The sequence below is a fragment of the Arctopsyche grandis genome, chromosome 9, assembly GCF_051622035.1.
Source record: "Arctopsyche grandis isolate Sample6627 chromosome 9, ASM5162203v2, whole genome shotgun sequence".
In the NCBI taxonomy this organism is placed as follows: domain Eukaryota; kingdom Metazoa; phylum Arthropoda; class Insecta; order Trichoptera; family Hydropsychidae; genus Arctopsyche; species Arctopsyche grandis.
The window spans coordinates 30,098,300-30,125,269 of record NC_135363.1 but is presented as its reverse complement, the minus strand read 5'-3'; the positions used below and the strand labels follow the sequence as shown (position 1 = coordinate 30,125,269).

General features: G+C 35.4%; 3 protein-coding genes across 3 annotated transcripts; 2 read left to right on the top strand and 1 right to left on the bottom strand.

Annotated features, from left to right (window-relative positions):
• Window positions 1–207: 207 nt before the first annotated feature.
• On the top strand, window positions 208–6,434 carry LOC143916833 (pickpocket protein 28-like). Its single transcript, XM_077438080.1, has 9 exons — window positions 208–464; window positions 2,163–2,363; window positions 2,436–2,711; window positions 3,435–3,579; window positions 3,650–3,838; window positions 3,911–4,001; window positions 4,082–4,232; window positions 4,306–4,418; window positions 6,304–6,434. The coding sequence occupies exons 1-9, from the start codon at window positions 208–210 to the stop codon at window positions 6,432–6,434; spliced, it is 1,554 nt and encodes a 517-aa protein (XP_077294206.1).
• A 13-nt stretch (window positions 6,435–6,447) lies between these two features.
• Window positions 6,448–26,395, bottom strand: LOC143916709 (uncharacterized). The gene is made up of 23 exons (XM_077437913.1): window positions 26,042–26,395; window positions 23,808–23,986; window positions 23,590–23,735; window positions 22,533–23,253; window positions 22,387–22,458; window positions 21,433–21,542; window positions 21,229–21,361; window positions 21,042–21,148; window positions 20,852–20,963; window positions 20,590–20,773; window positions 20,361–20,508; window positions 20,105–20,288; window positions 19,868–20,028; window positions 12,254–12,343; window positions 12,046–12,164; window positions 11,820–11,970; window positions 8,450–8,642; window positions 8,166–8,317; window positions 7,896–8,084; window positions 7,698–7,820; window positions 7,441–7,611; window positions 7,197–7,366; window positions 6,448–7,119 (listed from the first exon to the last, which is right to left on the bottom strand). Exons 1-23 carry the CDS (start codon window positions 26,266–26,268, stop codon window positions 6,990–6,992), a joined length of 3,972 nt encoding a protein of 1,323 aa, XP_077294039.1. The 5' UTR covers window positions 26,269–26,395; the 3' UTR covers window positions 6,448–6,989.
• LOC143916713 (kelch-like protein 7) lies at window positions 16,141–16,953 on the top strand. Its single transcript, XM_077437921.1, has 4 exons — window positions 16,141–16,177; window positions 16,246–16,379; window positions 16,457–16,596; window positions 16,683–16,953. Exons 2-4 carry the CDS (start codon window positions 16,267–16,269, stop codon window positions 16,757–16,759), a joined length of 330 nt encoding a protein of 109 aa, XP_077294047.1. The 5' UTR covers window positions 16,141–16,177; window positions 16,246–16,266; the 3' UTR covers window positions 16,760–16,953.
• Window positions 26,396–26,970: the final 575 nt, after the last annotated feature.

Here is a 26,970-nt window from a genome sequence, read left to right as displayed (position 1 = left end):
ACATCTATAAAAAATAAAAAGTTTCAAAACATTCAATATTTCTGTTAACATGAATACAATGGTATGAAATTGTAAGCTTTTAACGTCGACTAAAAGCTCTTTTGTCGTTTGATCCATTAGTTCCATTAAATTCATCAGATAATTCAGTACTGTATAGTATTCTGCAGAACGAACACCACGTCGTCGGTCATAAATATATTCTGAAATATGGTACTTTTACAATTCAATAACGTAGAGCCTCAACGGCGAAAGAAGTACAATATTTTGACAAGATTTTTCCGACGCAAAAATAAATATCTCAATATCAAAGAGAAGAAAAAAAATGCTAAGATTTTAAAAATTCGTAGAGTATTCAAAGAGTGGATTTGGCAACCACTTTTCGACGATACAGTTCAATTTTGCTCGACGACTTCTGTTCAGGGCTTAAGACATATCGTAGCTGAAGGAGTACATCCTGTAGAAAGGTACTTCAAAACTTTGAACAATCAATATATGTATATATACGTATGTTACAGTCGAAGTGTGTTTTCAGTTGTAATATATTCCAACTGGCATTTTAGATCATTCATATTCGAATACAATTCAACTAGTAAATTATACATCTACCAGCGCAAAATAACTTTCCGAAATGTTCACCAGTTGTGCACATTACGATAGCTCTAAGAATATGTTCAAAATAAAAATGTGACTTTCCAACTCAATTTACTAGTCGAATGAACGTTTTCACGAAAACCTAACATCTCCATTTTACCTAGTGCGAACTTATAGTTGAATTGTATCTTCAGTTGTAATATATTTTAACCAGTTGGAATATAATTCGCCATATGAATCAACTTACATGGGTCAGTCGGAATATATTCCAACTGAAAATACACTTCAACTATAACGGTAGTTGTTATCAGGTTTCCAACTAATCAAAATATATTACAACTACAAGATACACTTCAATTGTAACATATTCTGTATGCTTATATTCTATATTCTGTATGCTGATGATACAAAAATTTATAAACCTATATACACTATAGACGATTGCTATAAGCTACAATAAGATCTGGATAGATTTTCTATATATTGTTTGAACAATGACCTTTTAATTAATCTAGATAAATTGCTATATTTTAAATTTTACTAGAAATAAGTCAATTATCACCAATCACTATCAATTAAACCATTCAATTCTAAACACATCATCTTCTATTAAGGATCTTGGTGTAATACTCAATAATAAACTCGATTTCTTTGAACATATTTCCTTCATTGACAACAAAGCATTTAAATCTCTTGGATTCCTACTCCGCTCAACAAAACCCTTCAATGATCCTTATGTACTTAAATTACTTTATTTTTCCTTTGTAAGGTCTCATCTTGAATTTGCCTCAATTATCTGATCACCTTTTTATTTATCCCATATTAATTTTATTGAGAAAGTCCAACTTAAATTTATAAAATCCTTACGCTACCTTTTCCCTATCTATACCCATTCTACTGTTCCCGATATTTTAAAAATATTTCTGTCAGGCGACGACTTACTGATGCTACATTCTTCTTTAAGCTCATAAATGGTTTCATTGATTGTTCTGATTTACTGAATAAGGTTGATTTCAGTATCACAGTTCGGTACTCTAGACACGTTGCACTCTTTTCACTTAATCCTTTCAATACTAATTCCCAAAAATATTCTTATCTGCAGCGTGTTTATCGTATGTTTAACGGGGAGCTGAATGAGGTTGATCTGTTCGGCATTTCCCTACATCAATTCAGGACTAACATCAAGAGAATCTTGACCGATTGATCCATTTCTTCTTGTATTCTATTTTATAACCTTTTTCCAATATTTTAACACTTTAGTTTAGTTATGCAATGTGCTATTTTGTCATGTTATAGCTTTTATTCATTTCTTTTTCATTTGTTTATCTTTTTCATTTAATTTTCTTTGTAAAAATCTGTAATTGCACTCGGATGTTATATATATATATATATATATATATGTATATATATATATATATATATATATATATATATATATATATATATATATATATATATTATATATTTACTCTTTGTTTTTATGTTGATTTTTCAATAAATAAAATTAAAAATTAAATAAAATAAATATTCATTACATTAATAAGTTAAATTAAATCTTGTGAATGTTCTAGAATATTTTGGTTCATAATGGTCGTCTGTTTATCCTACTACGGCTTTATACTAGGAATGGTTCAGATAAATCGGTACACAATCAATCCGACTGTGGTTTCAATACAGAAAAATTTCAGAGATTGGACCACCACATTTCCAGCCGTTACAGTATGCCTTTCAGAAAGAATCGACTCGGAAATGGCCAGGAAATATATAGAGAAGTATGGACGATTGAACTTTCACACTTCAAGTGTGTATTCGATTTGAAGCAATCTTTACTTACTCTATTTCAGAAAGTGGAACGTGACTGAAGACCACGAGAAGTACCAGTATTATTATGACTTTGTAGGTCTCGTGGCGAAAACATCGTTCAGAGCAAATCTGCGACTTTACTGGAGATACGACAAAGACCAAATATTCGACGATATAGATTTGATGTCTATCATAGCGGCGGTGGTTCCCCCGACTCAAATCAGGACTAGTCTTCACAATCGCCAGCATAAGGTCATATGGGAGACGGTCGTCACTGAAATGGGCGTTTGCAGAACGTTCAATTCGATATTTTCAAGGCAAGTCAAATCTATGCATATGTACATACAAATAATCCTGGGTAAGGCCTGGTACTACTACTATATACAATATTAACCCTTTGAATACTGACCAAAGCCGATTGGCGTTTTGCCAACAAGTCCAAGAGCTTGAAATATACAAGAATTCTACCCGCTAAACCTTTCCAGGTAGCATTAAACATGAGTCGTGTAATCCGTGTCAATGTTTATAAAGACTGGTTGACACAGGAGTTTCTGAATTTAATACAATACTACCCTCTAAGCCTTTCCAGATAGCATTGAAAATGGTTTGTGTAATCCGTGTCATTCATTTGTCAACGTTTACAAAGACTGGTTTACACCGGAATTTATAACCATGGCAGAATTTCTCCCTAAATCCCTAACTGCCGAGTATTTTAGATTGTGGCTTGGCATTTAGATTGTGAGCATTACACTTTAACAACAATGAAGAAGATGGAACTAGTTTTGGAAAAATACATTCATTAATAGACGTCTTTTGTTTATTTTATATTGTTGCAAGATATATTAGAGAGTCTAAACACACATTTACAAAACTCGAAACCTCGGCGGTAGTTATCTAGGGTTTGTTTGGATTAGCTACAATTTTTATACCTGCTTTCTATTGGATTTTTAAATAATTCTAGTAGGAAAAGACGTCAGCACTCAAAGCGTTAATTATATGTACAATAAATTTTATCTCAAACTTTATGTGAATACTCATAGATATCAAAGCGTAGAGACGTACAAGCTACAATTAAAAAATAAGAATTCATTTTCATCTGCGACAAACGAAGACCAATTGCTCAAATGTCATTATATGAACAAGCAGTGCTATGCCAGATTCAACATTGTCAATAACACCGGACAAGTATATAATACATACATACATATATTAAATAGTGAATTAAATATAAATTAATATTTAAATGTACACACAGTATTTCGTACACTCTCCGTACGAAGTTGCCGAGTCTATATCAAATCCGACGGGGGTAATCGAAGAGGGTGAAGAATTAGATTCTGAATTTCGAGCTTCGTACATGTTGGCCGGAGATGAAGTTAGAACGCTCAACGTGAAACAACGGAGTTGTAAATATCCCGACGAAGCCACGTCAAGATTTATACCGGTAGATTTAAACATCTGGAAACAAACACAATGGAAAGAATGAGCACAAATTTAATTGAATATTTAATTGCAGGCACACAGTAATGCACTTTGTCAGATGGAGTGTCGGAGTCGGTTAGCGTTAGTCTTCTGTGGATGCAGGCCGTTCTTCTACATTGTCGGAGGTAAAACACACACAAACAAAATATACTATGTATGTGGAATACAAAATTTAAATGATTAAAGACTGGTCTAACTTCTGCAGAGGGAAAGCCGTGCGATGCGAAAGGAATGTCGTGCATCGGACGCAACATGGAGATTCTCATAAACATCCCGGCAAACTTGGCCAAATGCTCTTGTGTACCTCAATGCACCGAAATCAACTACATGCCGTATTCAAAAAAGTTGTCTTTGTGGTATGATACTTGTTACATTACTGTAATACTTTTGGTAATGTAAGAATACTATACTAATTGAACTGTTACATAGGAATGCGTCTCGTATATCAGTGTTTGATATTAAAGCAACAGTCAAGTTTGCTTTGAAAACACCGAAGATTCTGATGCACAAAGATCTCATTTTCACATTTGAAGATTTAATAGGTAACTATCATTACATATGTACCGTACATGTATCTTGAAATTGTGCTTCTTCTTCACATGCCATGTCCTCCTATAACGTCGTCAACTACATAGAATTCCCATCTGTATTTTGTCGACGGCCGCTTCAAATAGTGCTCGGGCGCTGACGCTGTACCACTACCAAAGACTCTTCAATCATGATGTCTTTCGCCGGCCCCAACTGCATTAACCTATAACCTTTACCTGGATTATCAGGTGCGGGAGATCGTATTTCTAGTTCCACATCTGACATGTTTTCCCAACAGGGTCAGCTGCATTGGTTCTACGCACCTCAGCATCCTTTTGTAAGTCCACATTTCAAAGGCTTACAGCTTTTTACACTACCAAAGACTCTTCAATCATGATGTCTTTCGCCAGCCCCAACTGCATTGACCTATAACCTTTACCTGGATTATCAGGCGCGGGAGATCGTATTTCTAGTTCCACATCTGACATGTTTTCCCATCAGGGTCAGCTGCATTGGTTCTACGCACCTCAGCATCCTTTTGTAAGTCCACATTTCAAAGGCTTGCAGCTTTTTACACATGGCATCTGTCATGGTCCGTGTTTCTATCTCACACAGAAGGACACTGAAAAACATAGCATCGTAAAAGTCAGAGACTTAGACTTTTACAATAGACAATACTTAACCCTTTGCCCGCGGCAATAAATATAGCGAACAAGCCCTGTACGCGGCACCATTTTCGCGAATTTGGCAATCGAGTTTTCGACCTTAAATACAGATTTTAATATTTACTCAAGTAACCAGATATGTCAATTAACACATAAAGTATTATTTTAAACAATAAAATACATAATATATCTCGTAGTTTTGGATTAATTGTCAAACAATCATTCTTCATAATTGAATGAAGACGTGACGTCACATAAACGAGGTTTCAGTATGGTTCCACAAAAAACTAATTTTTGACTGGTATATATTCATTTTAAGCAAATTGAATAAATGGCATTCAACTAATTTTGAACCTTAAAACAGTTGAAATAGGCGCATATAAGACTCAAAATCCCCTGCAAAGTTCAGGAATTCTATGGAAGACAGCCGCGCTACAGACTTGTCGCCCAAAGCTTCCATAGAAGACGGCCGCGGGCAAACGGTTGAGTTTTTTACTTAGACAATAGCTGTAGCGTTATGTATATACATATATTTGTCCAGAAGTCATGCATAGATATGTCAAGATTGTAGCAATTGAATAAGATTCAAATGCACTTTGTTCAAGATCGGTTTCGGTGAAAGTTTTCCTTTGAACGATGTTGTAAGTATTACAAAGTTTTGTGCGTTGCGGCAGATTCGAAACAACTTGAATGAAGTTTAATAGATAGTGTTGCGTAGGGGTGGATGGAGGATCCAAGTGAAAGTCGTTTCACAGCATTTATTGGTGATTAAGGATATACACGCACTAGCAGTGCTCCGTCCAGAATGTCTTGATATCGCCTAAGTACCGCTTTATAACGGATCGGTCGCTCAGGGCATCTTCGACGTCCGGTTACTTCCCTATTGTTTAGGCATGTACCCGGATATGTATTCCCACGGTATCGGTCACTTCTGAGAAGGGACCAATAGCGGCCAATTCGGTGGCCATTGTTTAGCCTACTTGCACTTAGTCTAGAGATAATCCTTGAAAACAATTATAACGGTCACACAATCCGATTGCACTTACTCGGCGGTGTACATAACAATAGTATGTGCTTCCCTATAATAATAATAAACATGGCATGTTTTACATTGACTAATATGTATGTGCAAGTGTAATTTTTCATGCACAATTTGATAGAAGAATGGCACCTAAGGTAGAGTTTTAAAAACTTGAATTTTCGAGGAAAATGTTGATTTGAATTCATTTTGCAGCATCTATCGGAGGAACCAGCGCACTCTTCCTCGGCATCAGCTTCCTTTCGGTGGTCGAAATTCTGTTGTGTTTTTGCAAACCGGTACGGCGCTCGCTGGCAAATTTGAGGGATGGCAAGAAAAATAAATGAAACGCACCAAGCTTGAATGGATTTCAATGTATTGATAAAACATTGTAATTATATTATAATATGTTATTTAAGTTACGGTAAATATAAAAATGAAACTAAAAATGTATTTGTTAAGAAACGTGCAGTCATGTGAATAAGAATGTATGTATGCACTTGTGTGCATACATATGTACAGTAAAAATAATTTTCATAAACCGAGTACAAAAATCTAGTTATAAAAAATTATTTATCAAATAAAAACCAAAAAACAAAATCAACCACACTGTAATTAATTTATTCTTACACTCTGAGGAACACAAAGTCTATCGATTTACGTTAAATTAAAATACAATAACTTAAAATAAAAAAAAATGAGATTTTTCTATGTATATATGAACTTAAATTTGCACATCTATAATACAAACTAACAGATGCATAAAATCTACTAAAAGTTTAAAGAAGGTAAAATTGATACGATATTTTAATACATATGTATACTGAAATAAATTTTCTCTTATCATATTAAGTGACTAACATTGAAAAATGTCATTCGTATCATTCGCTATCCGAATCTAATTATTTCGCAGAGCGTCTCGAAGGTTCGGACGCCGTCGGAGGTGGCGGTGGTCCACGTTTATCCAATTCCTCCAAATACGACATCAGCATTTGCTTGCGCTCCTCGACCATGTGATCCAATATTAAGTAACTGAAACAGATTTGTCACCATATAAATAATAAAAACCAATAAGCTAATACGATCGTAACTAATGACACTTTAACTACCGTGCGTCTTGACTGAGCTGAGCTTCAATATCGGAGAGATGTCCTGACTGCTCGCGAACAGATGCCAAAGATTTGTGCGAGAGTGAGCGGGTCTCTTGTAAGAGTATCCGGAATTGTTGTTTAGCCACTGAAGTTCGGTCGCGAATGTACTCCTTGAATTCGCGCTCGCACTGAAATTCGTTGATCCGTTAATAATATGTATATACTAAATGATCAAAAATTGAGGAATGAAAAGAATATATACCTTATCGGCATTGGAAAATTTGGCATAGCGTGGATCTTCTTTGACTAGTTTACGGACGTCCCTCCAAGAGCTGGTCAGCGTCACCTTCGTGCTCAAATCGTCGAGCATCTCACGGAACTTATCGCGTCTCTTCAGACCTAAGTTTTCTGTGTGTGTATTGAACAAAGATTCCTATAAAAAAAATAGCAAATGAAATCACAATTTCATAATATTGCACCGTATTAATCATGTTCAATATAATATGTGGTTGTTATTACTTTGTCTTCTTTTGTAAGTAGCTCAGCGAGCGTCCAACGATGATCTTTCTTCAGCAATTTCTTAACTTCTCTCCAGCCGAGTTCGGGATTGCGAACAAGATCGGCGAGCAAAGCGTTGAAATGCTATAAAAATAAATTGTTGTTACTATTTGAGATAAATAAACAAAATAATTTAAGCACTCGTAAGAGTAATCGAACCTGCACTGCTTCATCTCTCTTATGAAATTCTCTCTCCTTGTCTCGATCTCTTAGCGAAGTAGCGAGAGCTCGTTGAACTTCACGTTCCCTCTCTTTAATGGAAGCTTCAGCACGAGCGGCTTTGTCTCTAGCTGCTGCCTCACTCTTTTGCTTTTGGACTTCCACATCTTCCTCTTCATCTTCTTCAATCTATTAAAATAAATTTTACAATGTTAAACAAAAATAAAACAATATTCAGAGTTACATAAAAATATAATTTAATACACTAACATAATTTACATCACTTTCTACATCTCTAGTACTATCCTTTCTATCTCTATTTTTGGACTTCTCTTTATCTTCTTTTTTGTCTTCTCGGTCCCTGTCCTTGTCCCTGTCTTTGTCTTTCTTGTCCTTCTTACTGCTACGTGATGACTCTCGATCTATGTGTTATATAAATACATTTTAAATATATTCTTATTCACCGAATTACTCTTGAGAAAATTTAATAAAATAAAAACACAAAAATCTTTATTAGAAGATTATTTCAATACTTATTATCTTATATCTTTTACCTTTATCTTTTTCCTTACGTCGCTCCTCTTTCAATATCTTCAAATAGTCTCTAAAATAATCTTCACGCGTGGAAGAACCATCCACAACTTTATAGCGAGGATCCAAATCTATCTTCTTCTTAATATCCGACCAACGTGAATGTCTATCGACGTCTTTACACTCCTTCAACAGCGTAAAGAAGTCTTTCTTTATCTGAAGATATCAGTTGAATAGGCGAGAATAGAAAAAGAAAAAACAATAGGTTAAAATTTTTTATACAAACTGTGATACCGAGTGTTTAAAACAAATATTTGCTTAATTATCATACATAAATATGAATATCACATCAAAAATATTAAATTAATATTATTATAACTATATTAAAATGTTTCATTTTACGATTATTTCAATATGATAATTAAACAAATAAAGTCCTCCATACACAGATGACCTATAAAAGCTGAAACTTTTAAAATAGCAACGAGTTTCTTTTACAAATATTTTAAAATTAAAATCTGAAAAAACCTGAAATTAAAAAAAAATTACGTAAATCTGAAAAAAAAAATTAAAACACATTGATAATTAAATTATTTTATGTTAGTTAGTAATCCCAATGTACACAAATATAAATTAAATAAATAATAATATAATTGCGTACAATGGGAATTTTTGCTAGCCATAAAAGAAGAATCTAAACTTAAAAATGCACTTTCTTATCAAAGAAAAAATACGTCATAAAATAAATGCGTATCTAAATTTAAATTTAGACACGCATTCTCCTTTCATAGCTAGCATAGTTTTACAATATATTTTTTAAATATATAATATTATCCATAGCTAATGCAAATTTTATTTCCATTCATTAATTAAATTAATTTTCAAAGATTCTATTGTAAAAAAGGAATTCCTTAATACATTAAAAAATGTTCTATTATTCACAAATTATAACTAAAACTTATTTTACAAACACTTCAATAGAGTCTATACATAGCATAACACGATCCATTGAACTTATGAATTTATGACTAAATATTAAACTGGACTCGAATACGCCAAAATATATTATTAAATATATAAAAAACATATTTTACTTCACAATGTTTAATATTTGCAAACAAATCTGCGTCGAATATTAAGTCACAAATTCACTTCATCATATAATAATAATTATACTTAAATATATTATATTGCTTAAAACTATCTCGAAGAAAGATTTTAAAATCTTCATACAATAAAGCTTTCAATCCCCTGATATTAAATGAACACAATATTAATTGTCAATTTTATAAAATGTATAGGCATTCTTATTTGACAAGATTTTTTGCAATAAAAAAGAGTAATCAGAGTATAAGAAAATAAATTTGAAATTGTATAATTTTCTCCGAATTCAAATGCCATATTAGCAAAGGAAAATTTTCAACAATACGTAACAAGGTAACACATTTGCATTTTCTTCTTGTACGATTAAAATGATATAAAATGTATATAAAACAGATTAAATAAAAAAAATATATCATTGAAGCCGAAGTCTAATGCTTGTATTATCCTTTTTTTTTTTTAATAAATTAATTTCTACGATAATATATGTGTATACGTATGTAAGGAAAATCATCAATTTTGAAAAGAAATACACAACAAAAAGACATACAAGGGCATTTTTCACCTGATTCAATAGACATTGAGAAAACACGGTCTACATATCATGTTTGGATGATGTTTACGCATGTCAAATAATGTGGCTGATTTGATTTTGTCATACAACATACCTACAGCGTTGCGCATTTACATAGAGAGACCCTATCGAAAAGTGCAAGAAGATCTGCAGAATATGTACCCGATAATATAAACCCTCCCTCTTTTTTTTCGATAAGGTAACATCAGAGTCTTGGTTCATACATTACATGCGGCGGGAATGCATTAACATGTCACAGCTGCGGGCTAGCGTGGCCTCCGTGCCAGAGTCTGCTCACCCAAAGGTCTGCGGGTTTGATGTACACCACCTCCTAACCATTGAAACACTTGCACATTGAGAATGACTAGGAATTTCATTATATTATATTTTAAAGTAACTAACTTAAAAAATTTACTATTGAAATTTCATACACAATTATGTATATATTTACAAAAAGTGTCAATTTATATATGTATGTGTACATGCAAGTATATAATACTTGTTCAGATATTAAAATATCTATATATTACTGCCTTTCAGTAGTAACAATGTGGAAATTCTTCGTAGTACGTACAAAGTTAACGATTTCCAATTATGGAATTATTTTTAACATTTATTTGTATAGTAGAAACTTCGAGACGAACCTAAAAGTGGCTATATATATTGAATATAAGTGGTATATGTTCAATTTCATTAAAAAAAAACAACTGTACACATCATAGGCATCCTAAAGTGTATACATATTTATTTAAATATACTACGTTTTTGTTAAAAATGCTGAAATGAATGTTTATATAATATAACATGTTAACCCTTCATTTTATATATTATCAAAAATTTAAATTAAACGACTACATATTCTCATATATTCAGATTAAACTACGCTCGAGTAAAATGAAAGGTTAAAGATTAATATTAACCCTTTGCCCGCGGCAATAAATATAGCGAACAAGCCCTGCACCTTTTTCGCGAATTTGGCAATCGAGTTTTCGACCTTAAATACAGATTTTAATATTTACTCAAGTAACCAGATATGTTAATAAACACATAAAGTATTATTTTAAGCAATAAAATACATAATATATCTCGTAGTTTTGGCTTAATTGTCAAATAATCATTCTTCATACAATTGAGACGCGTCATCGCCATTGTTCAACAGACGTGACGTCACATAAACGAGGTTTCAGTATGTTTTCACAAAAAACTAATTTTGACTGGTATATATTCATTTTAAGCAAATTGAATAGATGGCATTCAACTCTCAGTAATATATTCAACCAATTTTGAACCTTAAAACAGTTGAAATAGGCGCATATAAGCCTCAAAATCCCATGCAAAGTTCAGAAATTCTATGGAAGACAGTCGCGCTACAGACTTGTCGCGCAAAGCTTCCATAGAAGACGGCCGCGGGCAAACGGTTAATATTGACTGGTAACAAAATCAATTGTTAAAGATTAGCCATAATAACAGACAGATTAAAAATCACCCCTTATTGAAAATATATAAAGAAAACAAGATTTTTTAAATTGAAATATAGATTAATATTAAAGTGTATGTAATACAATGCAGTTGATAAAAGTAGACGTAATTAAATAAACCCTTAAAATCCCCTTCAATAAGATTCGGCCGTCTGAAATAAGGCGAAACAGCAATAAAACCATCTGAACTAAAATCGACCTGAAAGTGAATGCATCTATGTTGCACTCACTCATACATACCTGCTCTTTTTTCACAGATTTCTCTTCCTTTTCTTTCTTGCGTACCTCCAAGATGAACTCGTTAAATAAATTCTCCCTTTCGCGCATCTTCTCCATCCCCTTGAAGCGATCTTCCTTACCGTATTTAGCAGCAAAGTCGGAGAAAGAGGATCTGCACAAAAAATTCCAACATAATAAATAAAGATTAAATATCTAATTAAACTAATTTAAAACAAGCAACACTAACTTGCTATGCAATTTTGCTTCTTCCAATAATGATCTAAAATCGTCTTTCCGCTGCCGTAAACGATTCCTCTTCTCCTTCCTCTCTTCTTCGGCTCTCTCGCGAACATATTTATCGAATACCTAAATTATACATAATACGAATACTTTAATAAATAAATTCACACCAGATATATTATACAAACAAAAATAGCATAAATATATGTAAATACCTGTTTCCTTTCTTTGGACGTTAATACTAAATAACGCGAGTCAAATACAATTTTATGAAGCTCTTTTTCCCAAGTAGAAAAGGCTGAAACCTGTAACAAATAAATATATATATATATATTATTTATGATAAAATCTATGCATTCATATGGGAGACGGTCGTGGCTGAAATGGGCGTTTGCAGAACGTTCAATTCGATATTTTCAAGGCAATGCATATAATTATATGTACAAATAGTCCTGGGTAAGGCCTGGTACTACTATTATATGTATTTTATTTTATTTTATTTTACAAAATCAATTAATGAAGCACACTCGTCTAACAGATTGCTCCAAAGCGACGAGTGTGCTAAAAATATTAAGAAGTACAAAAGGAAAAAATACAAGTTAAATAAACAAATTATATATACAAATATACAAATTACATAAGGAAAAGATAACTAAATAAAACATGAAATCATAATAAAATCATAATTAAAAACACTAACTCAACCTTTCTAAATGGTCGCGACCTCCATAACTTAGGAAGTGGTGCAGAGAATGAAGAGAGACGTGACAAATGTCAATGGCAACCATCCAGTGAATTTAAGAAACGGAGGCCGCGAGGAATGGGAGAATAGCTAAAAGCCACAGTTCTACCCAAAGGAGTGTGAAAAAGGGGACGATGGCGGGTCCATATCACACTCTCTGGAGCATGAAGGCTCAACTCAGCCAGGATAGACGGACAGGAGATACAGCCTCTAAATATGGAAAACAAGAACTTGACGAGGGCAACACTCCTCCTGTGGTCAAGAGAAGTGTAGCCGACCATACCCATGACGAATTTTGAAGGAAATAAGTATGGGTAAATCCCATATTGCTCCTTATAAAGCAGTCTGAGAAATCGTCTTTGGACAAGTTCAAGCTTCACAGATAGAGACTTAGTTAAAGGATTCCAGATCATAGAGGCGTATTCCAAGATACTCCTAACTAGAGCATTGTACAGCAATCTCAAAACAGCGGGATTATGGTAGTGTCGAGAATTACGAAAGACAAATGTATACAATATTAACCCTTTGAATGCTGACCAAAGCCGATTGGCGTTTTGCCAACAAGTCCAAGAGCCTGAAATACGGCGGCAGGCGTGTAAAAAATAAACAAGAATAATACCCGCTAAGCCTTTCCGGTTTAATTAATTTTTTACATTCTTTAGTTTTATTTGTTTGTTGAACTTCTTTTGGTATTATTAATGTAACTTCTTTTTTCGCTGCCTCAGCAATTTAATTTTTTATTGTCGTTGCTTTTTAATAGTTTGATGTATTTTTCAATATTGTCTTTCAAATTTTAAAATTCACTTCTCAAGTCACTTATTACATCATTAAATTGTTCCTTATCACTATTTTCTTTCTCACATATATATTTAACTAATTGTTTTACTGAGTTAATTAAAAATATTTTTTTTTCAATAGCTATTGATTTATTGACACGATCTGAAGCCATTGTTATTATACACTTACTTAAACGTAAACATAATTATATTACTTTATAGGTTATGGCTATTTGCAGGTACTATATCTGCGAATTATTGGCTATTTGCAGGTACTATATCTGCAAATTATTGGCTATTTGCAGGTACTATATCTGCGACAGGCGCAAAGCCTTCTACGCATGCGCGTAAGCGGTCACTGTCAGCGTGTTTACTGTTAAAATTTTGTTTTAAACCTCTTAAAATTTAGTTCGAACTCGTAAAGTGACGTAGAGTGAAAAATATAATCCAAATTAGTTAATATTATTAATTGTTAGAAAATTATTATCATATACAACGTATAATACCTACATACAAGTACAAGCCGCAAACTAGCTAAATGATATAAATCTATTATAATAACGTACGAAATTTATTTGCGTCATGTATAATGAACGATTGATTAAACAAGTCTACTAGCATACATTAAATGTAAGAAATTATAATCTGATTATAAGTTCACGCGCATGCGCAGAAGGCTTTGCGCCTGTCGCAGATATAGTATCTGCAAATAGCCAATAATTCGCAGATATAGTACCTGCAAATAGCCACAACCTACTTTATATTACAAATTTTATTCTTTTATTGTCACAAGTTTACAAGTTCGTTACACAAATCGCCACACGCGACCACGATAAAAGCTTCACAATGGGTGGGTGATTATTTTGATGCGGTTTTAAAATGTTATTGAAATTATCTTGAAGAAAAACATATTTTTGCGGTTATTAATCCAACGGATATTATCTCACTAGTAATATTATCTCATAACTTCAGATTTTGTTCAATACCTAAGTATTCCTCTTGAGTGCAAAAGATGTATGGCAGACTTGAGCAGTTTGTCAAATTCCATTATCGATGACCTTATTTTTAATATTAAACTGTGTGAAGTCTGTGAGAAGACGATTATTTTAATATTTTACGAGTGATAAGTTTATGCGGTTTATATACATATTTTGTAAAAACATGTTTTCCTGTGATATAAATGGGGCATTCATGTAAATAATCTAGCGCTAACCCTATAACTCTAAGATCATTTTTTTATGAAATTATGTAGATACAATATTTAACAATGATTACATATATAGCAAAGATTATTTTAGCCATGACTCTTAAATATTTTTAGCTATTTGTTGAAAGATTATGTCGATTATGCAAAATCACATGAGAAGTGCTTCGCTGCCGTCAAGATCTGGATGGTTATCATTTCCAAATCGACCGTTTCCTGTTAGAGTTTTCAAATACATGCGACTTTAGTTAAATGTATTCAACATTTAACACCGATATATCGCATGAGAAAAATTAATATCAATTGTATTAATTTATTTGAACTTAAAAAAGATACTTTACACTTAAAATAACGAAATCCCACTGAGTTTTTGCTACTGATAAAGTATATTTTGTGTCTCGGCCACTCATTTTTAGTGACCCGGTAAGCTAATTTATATATTATATGTAGATTAATTGATTAATTCATATTGGCTCATTTATAAAAGGTAGAAGATGAACAATCTGCTTAAATTTACCAACAATTATAATTCAGAAAGTGATGCGGAAGTAAGTGAAATATTTAAATCACAACAAGGCGTATTTGCAACAAATGTAACAAAAGTAAATCTTAAAGATTGATCACGATTGTATTTTCCTAATAAAATTAGTCTTAAAGCAACCACATTTTCCTTATGACCCTTGATAACAAAGTTTTAAACATAAAATTATGTCATCCTTCTCCAAAAGTATCTTAAAACATTAAATTTCCAACTGAAAACTATAAATTATCTAAATTAAAGAGCAAAATATTCTCTTTTAAGTATTGGAATTAAACACATACCAGGAAGGCATTACAGGCAACCCAAATGCGCCTTCCTGGCCAATTAAAAATATTGCAGCATTTTTCATTATATAAGTAACTGAATTACGAGACACTGAAAAACTCGCAAATCAATGAGACATCTATCAAATTGTACACAAACTTATTTATTAATCAATCACAAATTATAGGTGACATATTGTATAGGAAGGATTTTTAGCCATTTTTTCCGGGAACTGTTTCAACAATGAAATCAGAGAAAATTGGCAAACTCTGATAGGAAACGATCAGCCTGGAGTCACAAATCCAGGTCTGACCGACAGCATACTCTGAAAAATTCATTTTCACTCGAGGCCCGACCCTGGGATCGAACCCGGCGCCTCTCGACGCTAAGCAGAAGCTTAACGACCGAGCTATGCTGCTGGCTATATATGTACATATGTATGAAAAACAAATATGTTAAGGTAAATTTCAATGTTTGGTAAATAATGAATATATATGTACGTTTCAATCTAAAAGTAAATGGGTTAAGAAATCCTAATCTATCGTGATAAAACGCTTTATAAACCGCAGAATGACAGTATTCGACATCATTCACGGCTTTTCTGCTCAATTGGTAAGTCTAACTTTATTGTGCTTGGCATTATCGTATTTATGATGTCTAATTTTCATTTTTTTCTCCAGGAGAAATCTATCTGAAACAAGATGTACGTAGTGAAGGCAAAATCCGATTTTGCTGAAAAACGGGTGGAGTATTTGTATGAGGCCATGCAACACGATAGAAAATGCGACACCATTTTTACTGTTCGAGGCCGAAAGTATATTTATTCGAATCTAAAAATATTTAAAATCGAACTTTTTTTGTCAGTTTAATTATCATATTTCATAATTGAAGCTTCCCAGCGCACTTGATCGTCCTAATGGCGTGCAGCGAATTCTTCGGGACAAACGAAGGTCTAGTGGAGGGCATCTTTTCAGATTATGAGTTCGAAATCATCGAAGAAATCCTGAAGTATTGTTACACTGGAGAAATCAGTAAGAGTTCATAAATGTCGAAAATAATTCATTTAAAATTCGTGAGTTTTTCATTAAATGTAATCATTTAAAATATATGATTTTAGGCATAGAAGCAAAACACGAAAAAAAACTATTGGAGCTAGCCAATCGACTCGAAGTGAAATTTTCACCGGATATTTAAAAGGCTTAAATTCAAATTTTTAATATTTGCATTGCATCTAAATGTTTGAATAAATATATATGCAACAACTTTTCAGCACTTTTTTTTTATTATTAAATATTTATTTTGCAATTTATTAATTGACTTTTCAGCTATTTTGAATTACATAATATTATATTATCCATATGAGCTGATTAATAAAAGAGTGTCCAAAGTCAAGATTATAATTATACTTTGGGGTTTGTATATAAAATGTACTCGCCATTATTCGGGTGCGAATTATCGGGTTTGCGGATTATCCGTGCTTGAAATAAATAATTTATTAAATTTCATTATTTTTGAATGAGAATACGCGTCGATTTGGAGCATTGGTTGATCAGTGAGATTTTTTGTTAATTTATTTAATTACTATTAGCATTAAATTATAATCTCTTACAAAAATCTTCAATCTATACACTGCAAAAATGCAGAAGATACACACACAGAGAGTTGTATTCACTATAAAACAAAAACTTAATTGAAAGATTTGAAAATGGAGAACATTGAAGTTCTCAAACTGTTCAAGATACATATGTATGTGTAGAACAGATTGTGATATTACAGCAGGTGTACCTTCCAAACGAAAGGGTATGAAAATGTAATCATACAATAATTTAGATTCAGCCATATTTATATGGTTTAATAAAAAAACGAACAGAAGGAATAACAATCAACGGTCAAATGAGCATGGAAAAAGGTAAGTTTCCATGAAAAATTGGGGTTAGAACAGCGGTTTCCAAACTGGGAGGCGCAGACCATTGTCAGGAGAGGCACCAAAACTATTTAATAAAAAAATAATTTTCATACCATAATATCTACAAATAAATAAAACTTCATATCATAGCTTACCATTAAAAATTCAATGCATGAATTTTTTTTTATTTTTCTTTTATTTTTATATATACATTTAATTAGCAATCTTTCTCGAGGGAAACCAACATGAAGAGGCACATTTGTGGACGAACGATAATTTTCTTGCCTATTTGGTTGAAATTTTTGGAAAATTGAGCGGTTTAAATAAATCAATACAGGGATCACAAATACGTCCACTTGTTCAAAAAGACAAAGTAAAAGCTTTCATTAAAAAGTTGAAGTTATGAAAATCAAATTTACAAATGAATGAGTTGGATATGTTTTCACTTTCCAAAGATTTCTGGGCCACAGCCAATATTGAAGCAAGTAAAAATCTTTTTATTGACCACTTGGATGGTTTAGTGCTGCATTTTTCCAATTATTTCAAAGACCTTGATTTCTCAAAGTTTTTGTGCATACAGAATCCATTTAACTACAATGAAGAAGAGGAATTCGAGCTGACAACGAACGAAAAAGAAAAATTGATAGAATTATCATGCGATAGCTCACTAAAACAAAAGTTTCAAAATGAAACCATAATTAAATTTTGGATGAATGTTAGTGGAGAGTATGAATATTTGTATTGCAAAGCAATGCAAGTGCTTCTACCGTTTGTAACGTCTTATTTATGCGAAACGGACTTTTCGGCACTAGCCGCAATGAAAACCAAACATCGAGCCAAGTTAATAGTCGAAAAGGAGTTACGAGTGGCACTATCCATATTGCCCCCAAGATTTGATAAACTTTGTGCCAATAAACAACATCCTTCGCATTAAATTTTGATGTGTTAGATGTAGTTAGATGTAAATCCTTTTTATTATTGTCTATTGTAGTGTTCAGTATTTTTTTTTAAATAAAGGTTTAGTATTTAAAACGTGTCTATATTATTATATCTATTAAAAAATAAAAGGTAGGGAGGCGCGGAAAAAAATTTTTTAGGGAGGCGTAGTAGCATAAAGTTTGGAAACCGCTGGGTTAGAAGGCAACTTCAACTTCAGCCATCTGGATGGCTGACCAGATTTAAGCAACAATATGATATTTGGGAAATTAAAATACAGTTGTGCTGATGCCGCTGATAAATTGTGCATAGAATTTCAAGAATATTTGCCACCTACTCAAACTTATAATGCCGATTATTATCTAATTATCGTGAAAACGTGATCAATGATCAAATCTGGACCGTCTTTAATTCGACACGATGACCCCAAATGCTAGATGCATAAGTCAAAGAGTTCACAAAGCGTAAGTAAACTCGTTGACAAATTTGATCTTACAGTTTCTGAGTTTGATATTAGGGGCTCTAACAAGAGAACCCGTTATTAGTAAGCACCTGGACTTAGAGGGCGAGAAAGATAGTTTGTTAATTATGGCCCAATCGTCTAGAAGATGAAGTGCCGCAGTAGCTTTACATTCCAGCTCAACACGGGACTTTGCGTGCGTTAACAACACAATGTCATCAGCGTACGCAACCAACCTGCAACCCTCCGGCAAATTGATTGTAAAAAGGTCATTGACAAGAATGTTCCAAAGGATAGGTCCCAAAACGGAGCCCTGTGGACATCCAATAGAGAGATCCCTGAAACCAACCTGTCCTCCGAGTTCGAAAACCAATTTCCTATCCGACAAGTAACTCTGCAGTAAGCATAGTAAATTCGGATGCAGTCCCAGCAGACGCAACTTGATCAATAGCATGGACCACCAGGCATTATCAAACGCTCCAGCAACGTCCAACAAAACAACAACTACATACTTGGATGGAGAGTCCGAAAACTCCCTCAAGACACAGCGAATTGCATCAACAGTAGACTTGCCCAATCTAAATCCAAATTGACCACCGGATAAAACAGAGTTATCGTCAAGGAAACTACTGAGCCGACTCGAAATTAGCCTCTCTAGGACCTTCCCAAGAATAGGTAACAAACTGATTGGGCGATAAGCCTTAGGGTCACTAGCCAGTCTATCAGTATTATGCTTTTTAATGACAATCAATTTCCCAACCTTCCAGCAACTAGGGAAGGTACTAAAATTTAAAACAATTCCTATAAACATTGAGAAGTTCAAAATTACCCACCGACACATCAACTCCAGGAGCTTTACCCCAACCTAGGTTATTAAAAATCGCACTAACTTCCTCCGAAGTCGGTAGGTCTTCATAACAACTAAGTTCAGTTGCTATATTGGTGCTATGTACATACACACGTAAAATAAAAATTGCATTATTCAAAAAAAAGTACCGACCTCTTTCTCGGCGAGCATTTCACGGAAGCTTTTGACACGCAATTCCAAAGGTACCATGGCTCGTTCACGAGCAGCACGCACCTCTGCTTCAATAGCTGCTTCCTTGCCAGCATCTATGGTACCAGGCGTTGATCCAGATTTCTTAGACAAAATCTCTACAACTGGAAACAAACATTTAAAAATAAAACGACAGCATACGCAATAGAACACTGAAAAACAAGAATAAAAAATACCGACCATCGTCTTGTTTAGATTTCTTAGCTGGAGTAGGATGAGGAGCAGAATTCGCATCTCCGTCGCTGTCGTCGGTAGAATCAGCACCTCGCTTTTCCCCGGGAGCGGCTTGTGCGGTCGTCGCAGCTGCAGATGCCGCAATAGATGCGACCGGATTATTTTGATTCGCCGAATTCGTTACGCCACCCTTAAAAAAAGATAATCGACCGGTTATATCAAATAAATTCGAATAGAGTAATGTGAAAATGAAAATTCGTACCTGTAAATCAGCCAAGACATCGGGCGGATTGCTAACAGCACGATCTACGTCCGCTCGGCCTGCTAATTGCTCCGGACGTTCCCACACGGACGAATGAGCAGTTGGATTGTAGAAGAATACGCGTCCATCTCCAGTCCATACAACACACCTTATAAAACACAAATACACATATTATATAAATATAAACAATTCAAATAGTGAAAGTTATATTCTCAGCTCGTATTCATACCACGGTGTTCCTGAAATTGGTGTACTAGAAACGGGCCGAGATTTGTCTTGTTGCTTCGGCTGCTGCGTTATAATTTGTTGTTGCATCAGCTGTTCTTTATCTTTCGAATTACGAGCAGCCTCTTCAACTTCCTTCTGCAACTCGGACTTTTTCTTCATATCGTCCATTTCACTACCATTGACATCTAAAAAATAAACGGGTACAATTAAATTCATCACTCAATTCAGTTCAAATGACATAAAGGTTAGTCGAGTATATATACCAGGCGACATTTGATCCAACAACTGAGCCATTCCGGATCCTTTAATTGGCGTACCGTCAATATCCATCGATTTCGACATATTCATTTGATTCCCACCTTGATTAGGCATACCCTAAAAATAATGATATTAACATGTAAATAACGTCTAAAAAAAAGTTTTTCAAGATTAAATCAATACAATTGAACTTACAGATGATAACGTCGGAGCTGGCACGGCAGCAATTGGAGCCGACGAAGTAACGATTGGATTCATATTAGTCGGAGGCGGGACATTACTCATAGCCGATTTTTGGAATGCTAAAAATCAAATTCGTTTTCATTAAAAATTCATTAAAAAATTTATTATTTACACACTACATGTACACTATTGTAATAACCTTCTAGATCTTTCATCGGTTGTGGCTTTTCCCAAACGCTTTCTTGCCGTTTGGCGTGGTAATAATAAGTGCGACCGTCTGGAGCTCGATGAGACGTCCACTCTGCTACTCGGGCCAGCAATTCCGGTGGGGCCTAAGAGTAAATACATTTTTAAATACCGAACTAATTTAAACGAATCCATTGAGTGTGACTTTATCGAGCACCTGAATGGGAGGTGGGGGTCCTGTCGGTGCTCCAGCCCATTGTGGTGGCCATCCCGGTGCTCCCCATTGAGGGAATCCTGGGGGCGGCAAAGCGAATTGACCTGGCGGACCTAACCCAATCATATCATAAATGTATTAACATCAGTTCATGTAAAATGAAAGCTAGTATGATTGGATAAAATGGAACACACAAGATTTATTAATTTTTTCAACTAATATTAATAAATTTACAGTAATTCCTCACCATTTGCAAACGTTTTTTGCCAGTGAAATTATCGATTTGCACAATTTCAAATTATTTTTTATCAGACCTGTTACAATTGTATGATTTAATACGATCTTTGACGCTGTTAGTGGCATGCCTGAACAGGAGAGAGTCCTTTGAAATGTGGTGTTACCGGAGGATGTTAAAGATCTCATGGAAGGAGCATGTGAGGAACGAAACGGTCCTCCAGCTTCTTCATAAAAAGAGAGAGTTTCTTGACATGGTGAAGCGTCGTTAATGGAATACTTTGGCCACATTATTCACGACCCCAAATATCGCCTTCTACAAACAATCATACAGGGGAAAATGGAAGGCAAACGGTGGCTTGGGAGAAAGAAGCTCTCTTGGCTCTGGAGCATCAGGTCATGGATGGGACTCGGACTCGAAATATATATTTTTTTGAAAACATTAGAAGAGTTAATAATACACGAGTTTCAGATTGGCATCTAAAGAATAAACTATATCTGCCATGGAATTTTGGAAATCAAGTATGGGTTCTACAATTCAATACTCTTGGAATTTCTCAGAAATATAATCTTCAAGAACAGCGAGGATTACTGTAATAACCTTTTGTATACTATTATTTATTATAGTAAAATTTAATTAACACAAAACATATTTTTGCATTAAAAGAAAAAAACCTGGTTGATTATGATTCAACTGGTTAACTGCGTGTCCCGGAGAATTACCATTATTTGCATTGACGTTGCGGTCTCCATCTTCGGCGGAAGGTTTCGACTCATTATCGGCTCTACGGTTACCTAAATAAAATAAAACGTGATAACAAATCTACTGTTGACATGGCACTAAATAAAAGGAAAAAATAAAACCTCACCTTCAACTTTCCCTTGTCCCATCATTCCGTTTCCTTGGTTGGGCCCGTTCTGTCCCATTGATCCTTGATTGGGATATCCCATTCCTGAAGAATTTGGCCCCATAGATCCCATCGGCGTTCCAGGAGGCCCCATCGGCCCTCCCGGTGGACCCATCGGTCCATTCGGCCCCATTGGACCCATAGGCCCCTGTCCCATAGGACCCCCTGGCCCCATAGGACCTCCTGGTCCCATCGGACCGCCCGGACCCATTGGACCGCCAGATCCCATTGGCCCGCCTGGACCCATCTGTCCTCCCATTGGCCCACCAGGCCCCATCGGGCCGCCCATTGGACCACCAGGACCCATCGGACCGCCTGGCCCCATCGGACCTCCCGGACCCATTGGACCGTTTGGACCCATCGGACCGTTTGGACCCATCGGGCCGTTCGGACCCATCGGGCCACCTGGCCCCATAGGGCCGTTCATGCCCATATTAGGACCCATCGGGCCATTTTGATTCATCGGCCCGTTTGGACCCATCGGTCCATTGGGGCCCATCGGACCATTCGGTCCATTCATTCCCATCTGTCCCTGGGCCATCGCTTCAACCTCACTCTGGGTTATCACTTTGCAGTGGGGACCTTCTTGTGGTCGTGTCCAAGTCGTCTCCCGCGTTCTAGCATGATAGAAATAAGATTTCCCCTCGTCCGACTTTGTTTCTACCCATAACTCAGGACCAGGCTGTGAAGACAAATAAAAAAATATATAAAATGAACGTCAAATTGACAAAATAGATTCCATTATTTCAAATTTCATGTAACGTAGTTTATCAAATTGTTGTAGTTTATCAAAGTTTATCACCGAACCCCAGGGGTTCGGTGAGTCAGTCTCAGGGGTTCGGCGGAAGTCAAGACACACACCCGACTCATATGATTCGGGTGCCAATTAAGAAGGGTTCGGTGATTGGGCATATGAAACTGATGGGGGTCAGTACCACCAACAAGGTTAAAAACCACTGGTCTCATTAGGCAAGAATGTATTTATCTTAAAAATTTGCAATGTACTAATTACATTTACCATATTCGGTGGAGGTCCCATCGTTGGAGGTCCTCCAAAAGGTCCTCCCATCATGTTTGGAGGTGGACCGCCCATCGGTCCGGGTGGTCCTCCCGGCCCCATCATTCCCGGAGGTCCAAACGGACCAGGTGGACCTCCCATCATACCTGAAAATAAAACATCTTAGTGACGAATTTCAAAATAAAATGTTCATTGCAAGTATTGTGTACACATGTTACCGGGATGACCCCACGGTTGATGATCTGGAGGGAATCTCGGAGGATGCCCTCCCGTCGGTGGTGGCATGTGACGTGGAGGTCGTGCGAAGAACGGACGGGGTGGACGTGGCCCGCCCGGTCCAAATCCTCTGCCTCTGAATCTGCCGCCCATCCATCCTGGAGGAGGACCACCTCTTCCTCTGCTCCATAAAATATTCATTAATTTTTCAATTCGAAAACGGTCCTCAGACACGTGTATTTTTAGAACAACGAAATTCTTACAAAGGCACTATGGTCAACATTGCTTATGAACTTTTTTCTTTTAATACGAGTGCCAAATATTTTAATAAAACATATTTTTGATACACTTCTATATGCATATATGAAATACTTGCATAAGCATATACGACTTAGTGCCTTGGTAAGCGGAATGAAGTTTAGTTGAGGGGAATGGCATCGAGCAAGTTAATCGTTAATGAAGCGGTGAGTAGACATTCGAAGTTGCAATTGATGTATAAAAATATAAGCATAATTTCAGCTTTTATTATTAATATATAATATAGTAATCAGCATTATAAGTTAATTTTAAAATAATTTAATGAAAATTTTCAATATATTTTTTCCTCGCATAAGTGAAGCAAACTACTTATTTAAAATAAATTCTCCTACTAGATGGGTTTGAATTTTCAGACCCTCAATGGTCAATTTTTTTAGCTTGTATTTTACTGGTATTTAAATATGAAAGGTCAGTATATAAACATAAATGGCCAGTATGAATGTTGAACGGTAAGTTTTATTTTGACGAATGCACAGTTTTACTTTTTGAATGGTTCCATCCAACAGCGAATGTGTGTCAGATTTGTATACCCTCTATTTGTTATTTATACTGACAATTTTGTTAGTAAAATACTGGCCGAAAACAGATTTATATTCCGAAATTGATTAAAATATTGGCTATTTAATTAGTTGCCAAATTTTTTGCTATTATATCAGTCACAAGATTTATTGATGAGTATAAGTAAAATCAGAGCCATATGGTCAAATAACACAATATTAATAAACATTGCGTAAATATGTACTAATTTTCATAATCTGCATTTTTGCCAAATGTGTAGTTTTCATTCAAGCGGCCAATAATTAAACATTAACTAGCGACTGTGGACTTCTCGTAGTGAGTTGACTTTTCAGTTCAATATATGTATGTATGTAATCTGAATTGATTTTTTTTTAATTAACCGTTTGCCAGCGGCCGTCTTCTATGGAAGCTTTGGGCGACAAGTCTGTAGTGCGGCTGTCTTCCATAGAATTTCTGAACTTTGCACGGGATTTTGAGCCTTATATGCGCCTATTTCAACTGTTTTAAGGTTCAAAATTGGTTGAATATATTACTGAGAGTTGAATGCCATCTATTCAATTTGCTTAAAATGAATATATACCAGTCAAAATTAGTTTTTTGTGGAACCATACTGAAACCTCGTTTATGTGACGTCACGTCTGTTGAACAATGGCGACGATACGTCTCAATTGAATGAATTATGATTATTTGACAATTAAGCCAAAACTACGAGATATATTATGTATTTTATTGTTTAAAATAATACTTTATGTGTTAATTAACATATCTGGTTACTTGAGTAAATATTAAAATCTGCATTTAAGGGCGAAAACTCGATTGCCAAATTCGCGAAAAAGGTGCAGGGCTTGTTCGCTATATTTATTGCCGCAGGCAAAGGGTTAATATTAATCTTTAACCTTTCATTTTACTCGAGCGTAGTTTAATCTGCTTAATGATTATTTGACAATTAAGCCAAAACTACGAGATATATTATTTATTTTATTGTTTAAAATAATACTTTGTGTTAATTAACATATCTGGTTACTCGAGTAAATGTTAAAATCTGTATATGATTGTTCGCTATTTTTATTGCCGCGGGCAAAGGGTTAAAAAATTAATTTACTCTAGATAAAGGCTCACACTATTTACACTGCATATACAATGGCCACAGATATTGAATATCACGATTGAAGTATATGAGTATATGTATGTAGTTTGGCATAGCATGACTGACAGACGACAAGTGAAGTTGATCATTAAGGGTTGCCGAATGAGAAGGGGTGAAATCAGATTGATGAGGGGGTGGGGGTGTGGTGGGGTGGGGGGGGAGAGAGAGAGCGCGAGAGAGAAAGAGAGAAGCGATCCGGTTGGGTTAGGTTAGGTACCGCCGATGTGTGTGTGTGAGATCGGCGGTGCGCACCTAAATCCATGGTCGGGTGGTCCGCCTTGCCTGAACTCGTCGTCGTATCCGTCGTCGGGGAATTCCCCCTCGGGGTACCCCTCCCCTCCCCCGCCGCCGCCCCCTCCGCCCCCACCCTCCTTGGACGGAGCGCTCTTCTCGTCCAGCTCCAGCTCGGGGTCTCCTCCGCCGCCGCCGCCGCCGCCCCCGCCGCCCCCTCCGTCACCCGCGCCGTACTCCTCGTCCATGTCTTCGTCTCCGTCTCTGTCTTTGTCTCTGTCTATGTCTTTGGCGCTTCGACCGATCTCACTCTTCGATCCCAATCGTCAGATCGCCGGCCGCTCCACACCCACTCCGTTGACACACGCGCAGCTTTAAACGCCGCCAATAACGGCCATCGTCGCTTTTCTATATTTCAGCCAAGCCAACGAGAGCTTCTGACTTCGATGACACATTCCATCGAATCAAGTCAATATTGACCTCGTGTACATAGGCATTTCGACACAATGCAATATTTATATACTTAGCTTGTGGAATATCTTAATGAATAACATAATTTAAAGGCAGCTTAATTTATTTGAATATCGAGTTGCTAATGAGCGTAGAGCTCATGTTTGTGGCGGGTGTAATTTTTTAATGCCTAATGTACGTAGTGTTTTTGTTTTTGTCTTTTCTCATTTCTGACATAAGATACTCTGTCGAGTACTCTCACATAAGATACTCTGGTGCAAGGGACAGATTGGAGCACATCTAGAAAAGATTCTTGAGGTACATCGGCAGCCGTTTTGGATTATCCTATGCATCCTATGAAGATGCTTGTAGGTAATCTGCTTACACTTGTCAAAACAAGGGAAATAGCTGACATCTTAACAACTCTGAACATCCTCAACGATTCGACCATTAAAGCCCTCAAAATGAGGCTACTACTTCCCCAACGAATACAGTCTGAG